The sequence below is a fragment of the Strix uralensis genome, chromosome 21, assembly GCF_047716275.1.
Source record: "Strix uralensis isolate ZFMK-TIS-50842 chromosome 21, bStrUra1, whole genome shotgun sequence".
NCBI lineage: Eukaryota > Metazoa > Chordata > Aves > Strigiformes > Strigidae > Strix > Strix uralensis.
The window spans coordinates 8,158,637-8,177,512 of NC_133992.1; the positions used below are offsets into that span (position 1 = coordinate 8,158,637).

Genomic DNA, 18,876 nt, shown 5'->3' on the forward strand with positions numbered 1-18,876 from the left:
TCGGCATTGTTCTCGTAGCAGAGCTGCTTGCAGTAGGGTAGGACGCGGAGCGGTGCTAAGCGGTGAGAAAAAACGTGTCTCTGATTTTTCTCAAGCATCCTCAAAGAGCTCAAAACTCATCCGACTCGAACCAGACTCTGGCCCAGTGGCTCCTATTGAAACATATAAAGGTAAGAGGAGGGAGCTCCCAGTCTTTGCCCAGGTGATGTGGTCCAGCAGCCTCCGACATGGAGAAGATGGGGAGGGTTTGTCTATCCGAGTTGTGGTTAGCTGTATGTAGGAGTGCATCCCTAGGGTGAAACAACGCTTGGGAATTGCAGCAGCAGGAAGTATTTGAGCTGAAATTCTTTGGGTATTGGTCAAACAGGCAGAAGTTGTTTCACAGAAGGTCAAGATTACAGCGGACTCAGCTCCTCCTCAGGCAGCTGTGAACCATGGGGAAACCTCTGCCCTGCTCCATCTTCCCTGGTCTTCATTTCATTTAGACAAGTCTCCTCCTCCAGTTGCATGTGCATGCCAACCCACACCATCCCTCTGCCATCCTTGAATGTTTAATGCTAGAGCTTGGATCAGAACCACAGGTCCGAGTCTCCCTCCTCCTCTCCAAAGGCTGGGGAAGCTCAGACCTGGCTGACACTGTTTCTGCTCATGTTATCCGCTGGCCTGGGCCACCTCCTGGCCAGGACAGCTGGGCCACAAGGCAACTAGGGTAACTCCTCCCCTCCCACATTACACTATTAAACTCCCAGAAAGATCCAGCGCCCAGAATCTAACACTGCAAGGTAGTCACCATCCCAAGTCACAGTAATAAAAAACAAACACAACAATCAAGTAACCAAATTCCTCTGGCTACAACCTAGCTGGTTGTTTGCTAACACGTGCCCACAGCTGAGAGAGGTCAGCCCTGGGGACAGGAGCAGTGCTTGGCCAAGCGATGGCGACATCTCCCACCCCGCCAGCAGCCTTTGCAGCTGTCCCCGTGCTGTGCCAGGCAGCCCTGGTTCAAACCCTCCCGCACTCATCCCCCGTCTGTCGAAGGGCCCCACACAAGCCACGCTTCCTTGCATAGACCCATTTTAAGCATTTAACCTGAGAGTCACCGTACTTCACAACCAGCTCTGGTTTGGGAGGTACAACAGCAAGGGGCACGCTGAGAAAGGACACAGAGGGGGAAAAGCCAGAGAGGCAGCAAGGTTTTACCTGGACACACAGCAGCTTCAGCTCCACCTCAGCTTTGTCCAGAGCCTTCCCATTGCTGGAGGCAGCAAGTGCTGCTGCACCCTCTGCCAGCCCCGTCCCATGGGCCTGGGCACCCATTCTTGCCGCAGCAAGGCCGAGCACGGCCTTGGGGCTCTGCACCCCAGCAGCTCCCTCACAGGTCCTGCAGCCCCACCAGCACCAAACCCAGGCCCCAAACTGAGCTCTGCTCATTAACAAGGCAGCTCTTTAATTAACACCTGACTCCCCTCCACTGCCTGCTCCCATGATTATGCATTTCCTGGGACAGCTGGGGGCTGGCTCCTGCCTGTCCTCACCCCAGGGGACAGAGTCCCCCAGACCCCACTCTGCTCTCTGAGCAACAACTTCCAGCCCGATCCCCCCATGGCAGTGAGGAGCAGCAGCCGCTCTGCGCACTCATCCTGCCCAGCCCACCCCAGCCCTGTGTCAGCAGTGGCTGTGGCATTTCACCAGAGCAGGATCCTCCTCCAAAGCCTCGTGGCTCCTCACCTCTGCCTGGCACGAGGGAGGATGCTCCCAGCCCAGCTCTCTCCTCCTCTCCGCAGACTGCGAGTGCTACGGCCACTCCAACCGCTGCAGCTACATCGACTTCCTGAACGTGGTGACCTGCGTGAGCTGCAAGCACAACACGAGGGGCCAGCACTGCCAGCACTGCCGCCTGGGCTTCTACCGCAACAGCTCGGCGGAGCTGGATGACGAGAATGTATGCATAGGTGAGCGCTCCGGGGGCCTCGATCAGCGGCTCTGGATGTGGGATGGCTCGTATGGGACCGTGCTGTATGGGATGGGCTTCAGTTCAGCCCCTCTCTGGAGGGTGGTGTGTCCACCTGCATGTTTCCCAAGGACAACAGCCATAATGGTCTCTGTAGCTTGCCAAGGCTTCCCTGAGAACAAAGCCCAAATAATATCTTTCCAACTTGATACAGATGAATTGCTCTACTAAGAGCTGCTCAGCTCCTAAGGGGAGGTGGTCTTTGCACTGTTTGCACCGTTGGAGCCTCTCATGCAACCATGCAACCATCCCAGCCCCTTACTCTCTAAGGCCCCTCCAGTAGCACATAGCCAGGCTTTTCCAAAGTCCCCAACACCACCCTCAGGGCATTAGCAGACACAAAGCCCCCAGGCAGGACAGGCACTAACAGCCCTGTCTTTGGCCAGAATGTAACTGCAACCAGATCGGCTCCATGCACGACCGCTGCAACGAGACCGGCTACTGTGAATGCAAAGAAGGTGCCACAGGGCCCAAGTGCGACGACTGCCTGCCCAACTACTACTGGAGACAGGGCTGCTTCCGTAAGTACCTGAGCCAGAGGGACGGAGGGAGGTGCGAGATGGGTACAAACAAGAGGGGGATCTTTAGCACCACCTGTCCGGGAGCCCCATGATGCTCAGGGTGTAGAGTGAGCAGACTCCAGCCATTCCTCCTGAACCCAAAATGACTTGATGGCTTTTCACTTGGAGTTTTCAGCCCTCACTGTGTTCCTCTGCCTTGGGGCTGTTCTAGCATTACGAGGGTTGGATAATTTAACCCCTAGGAGCTAGAGAAGAAAGCCAAAAGTTTCTACTTGCTGCTGCAGTCAAGGGGTTTAACATACCCCAGCCTAACACCCACGTTCTTCCCTCCCTCCCACCTTGTAGCCAACGTCTGCGACGACGAGCTCCTGCTCTGCCAGAACGGCGGCACCTGCTACCAGAATCAGCGCTGCGTCTGCCCCGTGGGCTTCAAGGGGGTCCTGTGCCAGCAATCCAGGTGTGAAGCTGACAAAAAAGACTGCAACGGTGGCCCCAGCATGCACGGCAGCCTCGGCACCATCCTCCTCGGGGTGCTCGCCCTCCAGCTGCGCGGCTGGGTGGACCTCTGAAGCCACAGAGGAGGGAGCCCAGCCCAGGCATGTCACCCGAGGGACCTGGGGAGACTAAGGTAACGGGTGGCTCTCCCCACCGTCTCCTCCGCCTTCCTTCACGCTAGGACTTGCACAACGTCTTTTGGTCCACTTTCCAAGCAGAGAGGTATGCAGAAAATCAGGGGCTGACTCCTGCTCACAAACCCGTCCCGGCAGCAGCCGGGGTGGCCGCAGCGCGGAGCCGGCTGCCGAGCAGCGGTGCGGGGACTGCACCAGCCTGTGCCGGGGCCACGGTCCCGCAGCCCAGCGCGGACACGGGCCCGTCCTTCCCTCCGCGCAGTGACTCTCCTTCCCTGCTCCGCACAGGGCGACCTGGGGCCAGGGCCACCAGGGCCCTGATGAAATAGTGCCGCGATCTAAGGGATATTTTTTTTATTATTACTTTATTTACTTTGGTATAGGCTGGGGTGTTCTTATTTTTCCTCTTCTTAGTGTCCTGTTTTGAAAGAGCCTGTCATGAGAGCTCCAGAGCCCCATAACACAACAGGCAGGGGAAGGGGAGGGAGGGAAGGGGGGACTCTGGTCCATCCTTGCTGCATAGTCCCACGTCCCACCATCAGCCTGGCCTGGCCACGCACATACTGTTGCCTACAACTCTAGTTGCTGCATTGATTTTGTACTTTCATTGCTGGGTTTTGTTTTCTTGCACTTACGGAGAACGCAGGGGCCATTAGGCATATGGTACGTGAGGAGTGCAGTGTCTTATCCACACATGTCCGTAGAGTGTACGGTTCAAATACTTTTTTTGGTAGAGACTTATTTTTGTTTGGATTAAATGTTATAAAAGAACCACAACTTAAAGGGACATTTTGCCATGAGCATTTGATTCTGGTGTATCCTCCTCCAGTAAAGCAACTATTAATGGCTGCTTGATCACCACGTTTTCCTTTTTGTGTGCACAGTTAATTACAGGTAAAGACTTATTTTTTGATTCATAATGTCCTCTTGTGATTTCTGAGTCAGTACCAAGGTGCACCACATGGCAAGGGAGAGGGGAGGGAGAGAGAAGTTGCCTCATCACTGAGAGCTGTTAATTATTTCTCCTAATTACTTTGCTGAACCTAGGTTAGACTACTAACTGTAGGCAATGAACAAAGCCTGAGTGATATATTAAGCACTGGTCTTGTGTAGAAAGGCCATTTCCAAATGAGCCTGTGGCAGAAGGCTGGATAGTCCAGGGATGCTTCTCCAGGGGGACCTCAGCTATCCAACACCATTGCATCCCCCCCCCAAGCTGGTGCCATGATGCGCCTTGGCAGAAAAAGCTGTTTATTTGGAATATTTTTAAGCAGACCCAGCCTGAAACTTCAATATAGAGCTCACAGGGACTAGATCAACTCATTTAAAGCTCATAAACATGCCACTGCCTGAGGAAGCGTTTGCAGTCACGCGCATAAACGAAAGCAGGAGAAACCAGAGACATGATGTAACTCAATCAGAACAACAGGAATGTTATGAACACAAGAGCTTTAATTGTGTCATGTCCAGATTTACCAAGCCAAGAGCTGATTGAGTGGAGGATTAGAAGATGAGAGACACCCCCCACCTCCAGCTCATTCAGTTCTGGGCTAGTTTTCTGGACAAGGGAGCAGCCCTCGGTCACCGCCCCAGCTCTACCCAGCCCACTTGCTCCCTGAGCTAGCCCAGGAGCCCCCCACAACCCACACTTGAGCCTCCACTGGCATTTCCAGGTCTGGTGTCCTTGCCAGACGACTTCAAGAGCTTCTTTACCAATGTCTGTTCTGTTTCAACACTGTGTCTCCATGGTCCTGTCCCTTAGAGCCCATCCTGCTCAAGGGGGCCAGTGCTGGAAGCAGCCCATGTTTCAAAAGTGCAAGAGCCTGCAGCGCCTTCCAGCCTGACATTGCAATTACTGCGTACACAGCCAGTGCCCCCGAAACGCAGCCACCTCCACGGAGAGGAGGACAGTGAACTTGTACTTTGAAAGAGGAGAATAAAACAGGAGCGAAGGTGCAGGACAGATATTCAGATATTGTCACATCAAAGAGCAACACAAATCTGGTGCACGTTTTGAGCAGTGTTTAACATCTCAGAGACAGGCCACAGGGCTTAGTTAATCCACCATAAAATAAATGAGGGTTAAACTCACCCTGCTGAGATTTGGTCTTCGAGGGACTGGGTTGGCACAAGCATTGCCTCCCTTTAATGCAGCTGGTCGCTGTCTGTTGGTATTGACACACTCACTCTTTGTACTTTCTGACTGCAGTAGGTTTTAAAATCTTCATATGTTGCTGTTCTTACAAGTAATAGCATAAAAAAGACTGTAACAAGATCAAGATCTCTAATGGTCCTTCTGGAAGGTGAAGCAACATTGTCCTTCCCCTGCACTAGTGTTTTTCTCTAGAATATTAGATTTCGCAACTGAGAATTTACTACTTCATAAAGCTGTGTCCCAGACAAACTCTGCACCCAGCAGATTCCCTGCAAACACACACTTTTATTGCGATGCAAACAGAAATGTGCCAAGCAGCAGCACCAAATTCCCGTAGAAAATAACCTCAGAAGGGCACAACAAAGCTCAGAACAGCCCAGGAACAAAGGCTGCTGAAGGTGATAGACCACTGCTCCAGACCTTTTTAGGTTTAAAGGATTTTCTCTTGGTTGATTGGGTGTTGGTTGGTGGGTTTTGTTTGTTTGTTTTTAAGATAAAACAACCCTGGCTTCCTAACTCGGCTCCAGAGATGGTGTCACCTCCCTATGAACCCAAAATACCAGTAATGCTCAGTCCTGGACCTTCCTTAACCAGAGCCTAATGAATAGTTCTGTAACTTCAACCAGAAGCAGAAAGCTGTGGTGCTAACCCTCCAGCAGCTATGCCAAAGGAAGCCTGAAAAATCTTGGGGAACAAAACACAAGTCCGTCCTCCACACTACATATACCATTCTTAGGCTCTTCCTAGTCGTGCAGAAGCAAAGCCCTCTGTGAAATAGTAACTGCAAAGGACAAACGTGACGTGCTTCATCTCGCAGAAGAAATCAAATGGCCTTTAGACCGTGAGAAAGGGCAGAGTCAAGAGATGGAGTTTCAGACCTCCCTCCTGCGGCTCTGCCTGCTGAGGGGCCGCGCAGCTCATCTTCAGGCCCAGACACAAAGCTAGCCCGGTGCGTTGGAGAGCAGGGTGGCACTTTATCTGGCCAAAGGTGCTGGAGAACTTGCAATCACATCACACAAACCACTGCAAGACAGAAAAAAAACCCTCTCACACAAAATTTAAACTTAAACTTGGTATTTAAGAAAATAATTCAAAGCTTCTGAAGGCTTCAGCACTGAAGATCCATTAACTGCAGGCATCTGTTAGCACATCAGTGTCTACACGAAGAGAATAGAGCAGTATTGAAATAATACAGAGCGAAACCATCACAGCAAGTGTCTGCAGATCCGAAAGTTCATCTTCTTTAAGATAGAAACATTTGTACATCAGTTAATGCTTCCAAATGGGAGAAGTTGTCCAATGAGCCTGATACTTTACTTGTGGAAAGGTTAACCAAAAGGTACTTCTCTTTCCGAGAAAAGCCACTTGCGCTCTTTCAAGAGGTTTTCATGTGTATCCTGTCGCCGGCACACAGCCAGCATTTGATTCATTTGAAAAAGTTTTAAAAACTACACTTCTGTCTGCACAAAAGTGACCTCTTCAAACAGTACAAGTAGAGCTTTTGATTTTTCCTTGTTTACCTCAAATTCTACTCTGATTTTAACTATTTAGAGTACTAGCAAATCTAAATAAACAAAGCCCCAGAGCTACAAAAATGTGCCTGATGTGACAGATCGCTGCGGCCAGGCTGAGTCCACGCCCCAGCTGCAGAGGAGTCAACAGCAGTCTGGTTTTATGCCTATTTGCTCACTCACCAGATAAAATGTTAAGTCTACAGTCCCTGGGAGCTGGAGACAGAAGGAGGGGGGGAAAAATTTCCATTGGTACTTACCAGGTATGTTATTTGTTTTTTTAAAGATGAGGAAGCAGACATCTCATCTACAAGAGTGATTGGTAAGGAGCCTTGCGGAGGCTGGAGTGACAAGAGAACCAACACTTCAGTGGTAATAAAATTAATGGTCTCGCCAACCAATTCTGTTCTATAATTGGCTTTTGTGAAAAGTCCCAAATGTAAATAAAACAAAGTATAATGGAGGAGCTCAGCGTTCTTGCTCAGAAATAAGAGCAGAGCTAGGTTTTGAAGAGCTTTGTATCACCCTCTTCTCAGCCCTTCTGGCAGGGAATTGGAGAGTCTGGCCACTATCATGCAGAAACTGGCTAAAAATCCCAGGCTGATTTGAGATGCAGAGAAGAGCTTCAGACTGTCCTAAAGGCTCCTTTATCATTTTGATTCTCTAGGTGTTGTAACAAGTTTCACTGCAGGATGAGACGTGTGAGGAAAGCCTAAACCCACCCATTTTTACCATGTAACTACCTTCTCTCCTGGCCAGGAACAATACTGGGCTCCAAAAGCTCCATCCCAACCCCACTCTGTGCTACTTCAGGGTTTAAAATAAAGAGAGGGGAAACTGATGGGATTTCCTTGTAGCAACGGGAGTTCTTGCTTGATGCAACAGTGAAATCAGTGACAAAACTGGACAGCCACACCAGCGTAGCCTGTCAGGCTATAAAACAGGGTTTTCCACGTTTTCCCAATACCAAATGTCATGTGCACTCAAACCACCTTCACTTTCATTTCTATCACTATTTGCCTGGGAGTTTGTGGCAAATTAGTCGAGGCCTTAGCAGACAGGTACAGATGGCTAGAAGGTCTCATGTGTCAGCGATATTCGATGTACAAGGCTGCTTAGCTTACATTTATTTGCACTAAAGAATAAGGCATTGGGCTCCTTTCCAAGCAACTTAAAAAGACGAGAAAGACTTTATATATGACTTGGGAATGGACCCGTTGTGGCAAGAGACTGTATTGTATCATTAACATTATAAATTCCATTTACAGTACAGCAGTCATTTCATCCATCATTTATTCATGCAGACTAGAGAGAACATCTTGCATTTTTAGGACCGTGATTCTGTGTATCCTTGGTATTGCTACAGTCACTGGGCTGTGAATGAACAGCCCAGCTCCAGTTGTTGGCTACTCCAGTCTCTCCCTTTTATATGCAAAAGTAGAACTCAGCATCTCACCACACTTCAGTAACTGAAAAAAGAAAAAAAAAGTCTCAACTCTGAAATTACTGGGGTTCCGTGTTATTTTTCAGATGTCACCTGGGACTGGGAATGCCGTTTACTCTCAATCAACACTTTTGGTCACTACAAGTTCTTTCTTGCTCTGGAAGCACGTGCTGCTCAGCGCTTCCCTAGCCTCAGCAGAGCAGGGGTGAGGGATGCTTCCATTTTACGGCCTCGCTGGAAGGAGAGGCAAAGTGCCTTGCCAGTCTGCACACCTTGCACAACGCCATCTCCAAGCTCCTGTGCCTCCAGCTCTTGGACCCAGCTGCTAATTAGTTACTGCACCCAGCTTAGCTAGGAGTCAGTTCTGTAAAAACTCGTTGCCCCACCAGCATTGAAGCAGGAATGTACCACAAGCGAGCAGGAGGGGAGGCCGCTGCGTTCATCCCCCAGCAGCGTGGCACAGCTCTCCCAGCTCCCATTCCCCACCCAGAGGCACCACCAGCTCTCAGCATCCCTCAGGCCCACCGGCTGCCACCAACCCTCCCAGGAGTCAAGGTCCCCCCTGCCACGCATCCCGGAGCGGGGTCACGCTCCTGCACAGGGCTGGTTTTCCTCTGGGTGCTCAGCACCCGTAGGTACAAGGGATAAAGCCACCCTTGGCGAGCCAGCACTCCATAGCATAGTGCATGTACAGTGAAACATAGGTAAGAAAAACTTATTAGGCGAGTACCTGTTTGGGTATCATCATTATACATAGGGCTCTGGTTTGTTCTCACATCACCATAATTTGGAGTAATGACATGGAGAACTATTACAGTAAACCTTAAAGGGAAAAGGAATAACCAGAATTATATTCTACCTTTACTAGAAAGCTTATTTCATGTACAAAGAATAAAATAAAAAAAACCAACAACTATGAACAAAATAGTCCAACACTTAGAAGAGCCTTTCCCTTCTTACTGATACCAGAGACAAGTAGTACCACAGAGGGAACTGGTTTTGCACTGAGAATTAAGCTGCCAAGCTTGGAAGAAGCATGGAAGCCTCTGTATAAAAACCCCAAATACTGCTTCTTCCAAAGTTTTTTGGCACAAACTTCAATTAAACTGTTTTACATTAAGCTGTGTTGAATATGTTCTTTACTGATTTTTCTGACTTTAACACTCAGAAGAGAGCAATCACTGATCAATCTCCTCCAACTGTCACTCATTCTAAGATGATACTAAATAAAGCAAGTCTGCACTCAGCTGACCACCAGACTGTCCATCACTACTCAGTATTTTATAACAGACCATGGAAACAGCAGAGAAGTTAAGAAAGTTGTACCCTGTTTGTTCCCCAATGCAGGTTTTATTTGAATTAGTGAGAAGTGTACTTTGGATTGGAGTTGACTGGTTTTTCCATGTTATGGGTATGAAAGAGAGGGGAAAAAAAGTTAGTTAAAACTACAAGCCTACTCTGAGTGATGTGCAGAGAGGGAAAAGTGTTCTAAGTGCAATAACCCAAACATTTTTTTATTAAACACACAATTAACAATACAGACTGACACAGTAGCAATAAGCTACCACTGAAAGACTGACAACTTAAGTCAGATAAATCTAGTATTAAATAAGCAAAAAAGTCTGAGCCACTGACCACGCCTCAAAGATGAGTTACGGAAAAATACAGGCATTAGAGAGTACATGACCTCTGTGCTGAGTACAAATAAAAATGAAATGTTGAAACAAAATTCCTTCCAGCATGTGATAAGTATAACTCTCAAAACATGTTCTGAAATGAAGAAAGAAAACTAGAAGTTTCAGAGAAACATTCTTTTGACAAAACTGTATTTAATGACCAGAAAAGCATTTTCTCATTCACACTGTTGCCAGCTTCACTTTATTTACATAAAGACAGTCTAAATGGCTTCCACAGCTATAGGATCCTACAGCCGTTCGCAGAATAGCAGCCTTTTTAATGTGCTAAGTAGGAACAGCAGGCAGGTCAGCACAGCCCTGCCAAGAAGAGCCAAGAGGTTTGAAAGATGACAGTATTGAAATATTCCCATTAACATAAGAGGAGGTAACACATAGGACACGGATTCTGTGATGTGGGGGTGACCAAAATGTCCAATTCGTGACAGTCAGATTCATTCAGGCAGCCTTCCTTCTCACACAAGGTACACAACGTCAAGGAAGAGTCACGGCGGTTTTAGAAGCACGTATACTGCTGACAAGAGGTGCTCAGGGTTCACTGAAGCGATTAAGACTGCAACATAACGAGTAACTAAAGGTAAACAATGCACATATGCTGATTTCACTTCACAGCCATCTCAGAGATTCTTCCTTTATCTTAAAATGCTCTGTACTACGCAGCACAATGAGCTGGACAGTCACAGACAGCAACTAAAAGCCTCCCAACACACCTACAACACAGTTGGTACCAGTAAGACACATTTGTTCTGGGCTGGGACACGTTAAGGATTTTACTGGAACTTACAGTTTGAACTGCTACCTGATGTTCTGTATGGTAAGGCACCTCACTGAGCTGGACTTTGGCAGGGGGTTGAAAGGACAAAGCTGACACTAATCACTGCAATCAATGTGTCAGGACAGAAAACGTAACTAAAGATTGTGGTTAAGTTCTGGCCAGAGAAGTCTGGCAGCTCATTTGCTTCGGGGAAGCCGCTGCCCTTACCCTGGTTAAGCACAAGGCAGTCAGTGAGGGACAGCAGGGTAGTGCCCGCCTCAGAGCAGGCTCTGTTCTAACACCGATGCATGGAGACAGCAACCCGACCCACACCCCCAACCAGTACTAACACAGCACGGTGCTGCCTTCTCTGGCAGAAACGCTCCAGACTATCCCCACGCAAAACTCCATGCACGTGAAATGCTGCTCTTCACCTCCATGAGACAGACACAGACTCCAGAAAAAGAAAGTGACACTTCAGTGACCCAAAAGAATGCTTAGTAGAAATAATTCTACTTTTATTGTGAAATGTTATAAGAGGAAGGCTTTCTTAAAAACAGTTCATTTTTTCCCCCCCACCCCATTTTACTGGTTATATACTCTTCATCAACACAGTGGAAAAAATCCAGTAATAACACCTGGAATGAACTGCTCACCCTTTTTCTCCCTGTAGATCTCCAAAAGCTCTATACAAAGAAAGTGTCATTACCAGTAAGTGTTAACTAGATCTTTGACTAAGATTCCACAGTGCTGTTGATTATTCCTCACACGGACTCACTGGGACCAAACAGACCTCGTAGGCTTTAATCTGCAGTTTGTGTTGCCACTGCAACAAGAAAAGGATTCCAACTGATGAAGCAGCAGCAAGAGCAAAACTCAAGGCACATTTGTATAAACGAAAGCTCTTCTGTTCCTATAAGAACAGGCAATAAAAAAATACAAAATAAGTAGAATTCTCTCCATTCAACCAATGTACATCTGCCTTCAGCCTTTCCTGAGGCACTAGTGGAGCATGAGGAAGAATCACTGCTACCACATTTTCAACATTCACTCTTTGCCATCAAATAAATTAGACTTACTAGTGCAAAGGGAAAAAGAAGTCTAGCTGTTTTTTGGATTTGGGGTGGGGTTTTTTTTGGTTTTTGTTTGTGGGGGCGTTGCTGGGGCTTTTTTGCTTTGCTCTGGTTCTTCATAAAAAATTACATTACTAAGAAATTAGCATTTGCACAAGGAAAGAAGCAGCTACGTATTTGCCAATTTAAACTTAAAATAATTTTGTATACTGTACAAATATACATCATTAAACATCTACAACCATAACTTCCTAGATTACAAAATTCACTGCTTTTCCAAACAATGCAGCTACCCAGCTTTTCTTTCCAAAAGCTCAAAGCTATCAACTCAGGTACAAAGTCCCCTTCACAATTAGGGACAGGATGGGAAAGAGGGATCTACTGATAGTGGTGGTACCAATATAAGGGAGTTCCAGGTGTACTAAATAATTTAAAATGCAGTCCTTGCTAGACAGAAATCTGTGAATAGATTTTCAGTAATGAGCCAATACTGAAGTCACTAAGAGGTCTTTCTTCGCTTGGCACTGATTGATTCTGTGTTCTCTGGTGATTCCTCTGGCGTTCTCCTCGTTAAAACACGATAGTCTTTGTCCCACTTACTGCTATTACTTTGACCTCCTTCACTGGGGGCTCTTGAACTGCTTCTCAATACAGGAGCTCTCCAGTTGCCCTCGTGCCGAGCTGCGTAAGGCGACGTGGAAGCCACGTCGCACTGTCCCGTTGTTTGCTGGGGCTTCTTAGACATTTCTGTTCCGGAAATCTGATCCCTGGCAGCTGAGGACACGTTGAGGCCCTGCTGTGACGTTGACCCTGGGTTGCTCTGTGCTGACCGACTGCTGTCCTTTGAGGCCTGCTCCTTCCCTTGCGTTTCAGTTCTAGTGGCCATACTCACCAGCCTTGGGTCCCGTGGTTTCTCTTTATCAGCAGGAAGCGCTGCAGCCTCCCTGGGTGCCGAGGCACTGCCTCTCCTGGAGTCTGCAGCCTGAGCACCCTGCGCCTGCTGGGGCCCTCTGCTTCCCTGCGGTGCTGCGTGGCCAGCGGCGAGCTCCCGTGGGCTGCTGGCCTCCCTTGGATTTGCAAGCTCACCCCTCTTGCTACTGGAAGAACCAGCCTGCCACAGAGGAGGTGGCTTTGTCCCTGCTTTGGTTGGGGGCTGTACCGTTGCCTTGAGCTTCAAGATCTTAACAGCATCTTTCCTGTAGTTTTTTTCTGATGTCTTGATAATGGCACCTCTCTTCTGAGCATCCTGAATCAACTGATTCCAGTCCTTATTTTCCTTTAAAGAAAAAAAGACACACCCCCCCCAAAATAGAAGAACACTGTTATCAGAAAGAAATCAACACACAGAGGTGTCACGAGGATGCACAACCCCTTTAATCAAGGTACCTGACACAACTGTCATGGAAACCACTGTTATGTTCCTTCTGGAATGGAAGAATCTTATGTTTCACTTGCAAAACAGCAATAGGCACTCTGGCTGCTGTAACACAGGGAAGGTACTTTCAACCATCACTGAGCTACTACTCAAAATGACAATTTCTATATTTATGAAGGCCAGAAGAGTGTTCTCATACAGAGAGTGGAACAGAAACAGGGCTTTAATGGCCTCTAGTGGTACAGCTAACACCCCCACCCTTAGAAAAAGAATAAAAATCAAATACTGTAAGATATTAAGTCTATTCAAGAGCACTCCCTACACATTCAGTGGGCCTTTATAGTCCCCCAAATATGTAGTTTTGTTTCAGAAACACTGCTTGCAAAGAGTACAAGCAAAGAGTATCCTCAGAAACCACAAAGTAGTGTCAAAAACAGTAATCTGAAAATTGGAAGAATGTTTTGGTGTGGTTTGTTTTTTTTAAATCATTTTCCTTGCTCAAGTATCCAGTGACAACTTCAACAGCTGGAGCTGAAGAACAGTAAGGATCAAGCAGGAAAGTATCTTACCAGTAGAAAAGATTTTTCACAACCCCCACACTTGAACTGTAAAGGACTCTGTTACAATTTAGTTACTAAGAATATTGTGAGAGTAATTTCTAACTTTCCTTCTTAGAAGCAAGGAAAATAGATTTTTTTTTTTTTTTAAACAGCTTTTATGACAGTTACAGCCAAAGCTTTCAAAGAGAACCCTTCCAAGGCCTGGATTGTACCAATTTAACAACACACTATAAAAGGGTCCCCTTTCATGGACTGGAGCAGTCTGAGGATGGTTTTCACCTCCCCAACCCTGACTTGACCTAGAAGGGTGGATCACAGGAGATCTTTTGATTAACACTGTACCTACCATCAGCGTTTTCAGTCTTCCAAGGATGAAGAGGCTGAATCTGGCTCGGGTAATTGTAACGTTCAGACGCTGAAGACTTGCCAGAAACCTAGGTGACAAGACAAAACTAAGCTCCTAAACTACTACTTCCACGAGGTTTACGTGTTATGAGAAAAAAGAGATTAATATTCAGTTTCAGGGAAATGAAGATAACAGAAGCAGTTACAAAGGCGGCGACAGTTCATGACCCATTCCCAGATCCCGCTGCAGCAGCCCTGCCTAACGTGAAGGACTTTGTATGAATTGTGTTTTCTTTCTTTCACCACTCTGACTCCTTGCAGGGAATTCCAGTTCTTTCCAGCTCTTGCCGTTGATGTTTCCTTTCTTAGAGCAAATCCCCCCTTAATGCCAACCACTGCTTCCTTAAATGTTCCTCAAAGTACAGAAGACATCAACCTCACTTCACCTATCAAGACTTTAAGCTTCTTTTTGACTCAAATTGAAATAGATTAATATTTGGCATGATTAATGGGAAAAATTTCTATTGAAATACTGAATACTGGACATGAATATTTAATTTTAAAGGTGACCTGCACTGGAAGCACATGAAGACAGACTTTTGCTTTGTCATGCTTCAAGAGTAAAAGTATATTCTTGCAGAAGAAAGTCTGTATTTGCTCTATGAAAATTGTCTAGTCTGTTTATGTGGGACCACAAGCCAAGGTACTGAAACCTAAACAAACAAATGCTTAGTGTATTCTTAAAGGCTGATTTGTTACAGCTTGTTTACCAAAACTCAAAAAAACATTTGTGAAACTAATACAAACTATTTCTTCTCTAATGCAAAAGCCCCCAAAATGCATGGCTTATTCTATACTAACAAAGTTTGCAATACAAAGTCAAGTCCTTGTTCAACTTAGCTTGAGCGGGACCAACATCAGTGCCTGACACGGTGGTCATGGCACCAAGACCTGCTCTTCAGCGAATTCACAACCACTGCAGTAAAGACTACAAAAGTCCCAGAGCCACCCCAGAAAATTTGGACAGTACAGGAAAAGCGAGAGATGCAGGAAGCATACTGGGGGAGTGGAACCAGCAGCACAGATATTATAGTTCTCTAGGTCTTGGGGGAGGAAGGGGAAAAAAAAAAAAAAGGGCCTTGAAAGACTACTAAATATTCCTAACAGCTTTTAAAGCTGAAAGACAAGACGACTATTTTCTCAGGAAAGGAAAAAAAAAAAAATCCATTGTCATTTCTTGGCATTTTCTCCTCCCTTTGCATCTAATGCTGGCCTAGCAACCTTGGAGACCAAAATACTTTGCTCAGCTACAAGATCATAGGTAAGGGTGATGCAAACTTTCCCATCACACCTTGCCAATGACACCTGACCCTGAAACAGAGACATCCAAGTCATCAGCATGTACAGTTTCTAAGGCACAGCACAGCCAAAGCTTTAATATATAAACCTGCAACACAGTAAGCTGGAAAGTTTTCTTCCAAAAGAACAGATAGAGGTTAAGCCCGGTGTCAGCCAAAAGAACTGGCAGGTTCTAGCTGCCTTCAGTTTCCAAACTCAACAAACCAGATTATGAAATCTCCAAAGCATCATTGTTGTTTACTACAGAATTTGGATTCTTTCTCTTCCCAAAGTAGCATGAATCAGCACAATCAAAAGCCCTTTATCTAGCAATCAGAAAGTTACTATCAGAGAATAAGTAGTTTAGTGAAAGCTGGTATGTAGAAACAAAGACTTTTGTTTATGCGAACAGACTTCCCATAGTTTAACATAAAAGCCAATGAATTCTATATAAGGCAACATGTTTCCACTGTCATTTTTTAAACTAAAACAATCAGTAAGTTTCAGAAACAGATCAACGATTGAAGCGTTCTCGGGGTAAATATCACACCCAGTATTTAGTTCCTTCTGTTTCAGACAGGAAAAACACTCATATAAAATTATTAAATCTGTGATCTTGAATCAAGACTTCCTGTAAATCTCCTCCCAACTCAAAACGAGCACATTCATCTACAAATCAAAGATCCAGCTCGTCTGCATCACATTCCTAGCAATGTATGTAACTTAGTTAACAATACTTTTACAGACAGAATGCTATATTAATAGGATAGCAACAGTCACAGAAAACTGATTTCATTTTAAGAGAGCAGCATTCAGAAAGTCACAATATCTATCAAAAGCTACAAGAAAAATAAATGCGTCAGTACTAATGCAAGGAGCCAAGTTTCCAAGACCCATCCTGCCAAACTGAAGGAGTGACAGGCTAAGGCAGCCATCCAAATTCACCAGCACGCAATGCAGAACACAATACTTGGCATTTCCATGTGCCTTTTGTTCGGAGATCTCAAACCAGAAACATTAATTCATGCGTTACAATACCCTTTAATTTGCTGGCTATGACTTGTTTTCTGTAACTTTCTTACTGGTTATATTAAAAATATGACAACTATATCTAGAGTGTCACTGGAAACCAGAGTCACAAATCGCTGAAGAGAAACGTACCCAATGGACCCTTTGGTGCTGTTCGCCCGGACGCACGTCACTATGATGCAGTCTTTCTCTCGTCCCTGGAATGCATCCACTGTATCCACTTCTCCTGGGCTGTTGAAGAAAGAATTAGCAAGCCATTACATTATGTTAGTTGAATTTTTAAGCAACCCACTGATGCGAATAGCCTAAACACTATCCCTAATGATCATCTGTCAAAATAACCCAGGGTAAGTTTCTGCTTCAGTGTATGAAAAGATTCAGTGTAAGAACCTAAAGCTAAATTTACTTTTCTGAGGCCAGCATCGTTACTGAAAAGCTGTGCAGGTCCATGTAGCTTGGAATTTTAGGTTTCCTTTTGAATCAGCTTTATTCAGAACAGCAATATAATCAAAGCATGTATACAAGTAAGAAATGGAACAAATAGGTCACGCCTGGTTTAGGCAAAAGGCTTGTATGCCCCCTTAAAGTCATGACTAAGTACAGATTTTAGCAGTACAGAAGGAAGTTTTGAGAGTTTTTGCCATTATTTTAAAGAGGATAAACAAAGCACTAATATGCAAGAGCCAAGTCCCATTTGAAAACTCACAGTTTCTTTACCTGTTATTTCTAAACACTCTGTCCAGTTGTTCTTGAATTTTCTTTTTCTGTGCGCTGTAAGGGGTAATGATTCCAATGCGACGAACTCCCAGATCCTTCCTTTTTTCTTTAATTGTTCTAATTAATTCCATCACAAGCTTCACTTCCTGAGGATTACTAAAAGAGCTGAACAAGACACAACGGAAACATTAAATACGTTTGACAGCTCTTTCAAACTCAATGCTTCAGCCCAATTTGTAGGGGGGATTTCAAATCAAAGCCTCCATCCTGAATTCCTGCAGCCCCCTTCACATAGCAGCTTAAAGAACTTTGCGAGCAGGCCCTGACAAGTGGCTAACAACAAGAAGTGTTAGCAGTGGAAGGCTGCACTTCCCATTTTGCTTTCCTTACAGAACAGGCAAAGGGGAGGACTGAGCCTGCCACCTTCCGGTGTTACCTCAGCATGCAGCCGTGAAAGGAAAGTCACCGATAAAAAAATCAGGAACTCGTAAACTGTTACTAGAGTTAGCAGAGACTGTAGGCATTCACTGGTGTCTAACAGATAGTCAAATCAGGATTAAAACCAGTTTCAGATTGAAAAAAAAAAAAAACAAAAACACCTGCTTTTTTGTAAAATTAAATGAAGTTGAAAACGCAGTTCTGGCTACTTAATGCGTATTGGGAATAACAGAGGAGAGAAGAGAGCTCTTCTGCAGGTAATTGACAGCCGGCTGAACATGAGCCAGCAGTGTGCCCAGGTGGCCAAGAAGGCCAATAGCATCCTGGCTTGCATCAGCACTAGCGTGGCCAGCAGGGACAAGGAAGGGATCTTACCCCTGTACTCAGCACTGGTGAGGCCACACCTTGATGACTGGGTTCAGTTTTGGGCCCCTCACTCCAAAAAGGCCATTGAATGAGTCGAGCGTGTCCAGAGAAGGGCAACGGAGCTGGTGCAGGGTCTGGAGCACAGGTCTGATGGGGAGCGGCTGAGGGAACTGGGGGGGTTTAGTCTGGAGAAGAGGAGGCTGAGGGGAGACCTCATGGCCCTCTACAACTCCCTGAAAGGAGGGTGCAGAGACAGGGGGATGAGTCTCTTGAGCCAAGGAACAAGCAACAGGACAAGAGGGAATGGCCTCAAGCTGCGCCAGGGCAGGGTCAGACTGGCTCTTAGGAAGGATTTCTTTGCAGAAGGGGTTGTTGGTCATTGGAATGGGCTGCCCAGGGCAGGGGGGGAGTCCCCATCCCTGGAAGGGTTTAAGAGTTGGGTTGACCCAGCGCTGAGGGATCTGGTGGAGTTGAGAACGGTCAGTCTGAGGTTCATGGTTGGACTGGAGGACCTTCAAGGGCTTTTCCAACCGAGATGATTCTGTGATTCTGTGACATGGGCTGGAGCTGCAGGTGCCCTCACACCTGAGCCCAGCACCTAGTTTTAATGCTGGCTGCAGCTCCTTGCAGGGCAGGCACAGAGATGAGGAAGGAGGCAAGATCTTCCCAGCAATGGTTATGGGAATTTGGGCAATCAAGCTGGGTACAAGGGAAACCTTCCAGGAGTGGCTGGAAGGAGCAAGTCATGATACCCATTCTTGTGATGGGAGTGTCAGTTGCCACTGTCACTAGCTAACACCTAACTCAGCCAGGGTGGCATCAGCTGGTACCAGGAACCTCAGGGAAAGTTCCATGAAGTCCTGCAGTCCACATCCAGGCTCTTCCTAGAACCTGTTTCCAGAAAAGGTGGTCTCTA

General features: G+C 46.3%; 2 protein-coding genes across 11 annotated transcripts in view; one reads left to right on the forward strand and one right to left on the reverse strand.

Annotated features, from left to right (window-relative positions):
- NTNG2 (netrin G2) overlaps positions 1-4,081 on the forward strand; it is a 52,559-nt gene extending 48,478 nt beyond the window's left edge. For 3 of the 5 annotated variants that reach the window (XM_074891122.1, XM_074891123.1, XM_074891124.1), the window contains 4 exons: positions 96-170; positions 1,785-1,952; positions 2,398-2,532; positions 2,878-4,081. In XM_074891122.1, the coding sequence (XP_074747223.1) occupies positions 96-170; positions 1,785-1,952; positions 2,398-2,532; positions 2,878-3,101 (602 nt within the window). In that variant the 3' untranslated portion in view covers positions 3,102-4,081. Of the gene's footprint in view, positions 1-95; positions 171-1,784; positions 1,953-2,397; positions 2,533-2,877 lie in introns of those variants that run through there. The other 2 variants (XM_074891125.1, XR_012631824.1) reach the window with 2 other exon arrangements.
- Positions 4,082-8,103: 4,022 nt separating this feature from the next.
- Positions 8,104-18,876, reverse strand: part of SETX (senataxin) — a 37,167-nt gene continuing 26,394 nt past the window's right edge. For 4 of the 6 annotated variants that reach the window (XM_074891610.1, XM_074891607.1, XM_074891609.1 and 1 more), the window contains 4 exons: positions 17,157-17,321; positions 16,572-16,670; positions 14,074-14,161; positions 11,212-13,068 (listed from right to left, as the gene is read on the reverse strand). In XM_074891610.1, coding sequence (XP_074747711.1) covers positions 12,292-13,068; positions 14,074-14,161; positions 16,572-16,670; positions 17,157-17,321 — 1,129 coding nt within the window. In that variant the 3' untranslated portion in view covers positions 11,212-12,291. Of the gene's footprint in view, positions 8,297-9,001; positions 9,094-11,211; positions 13,069-13,092; positions 13,273-14,073; positions 14,162-16,571; positions 16,671-17,156; positions 17,322-18,876 lie in introns of those variants that run through there. The other 2 variants (XM_074891611.1, XM_074891612.1) reach the window with 2 other exon arrangements.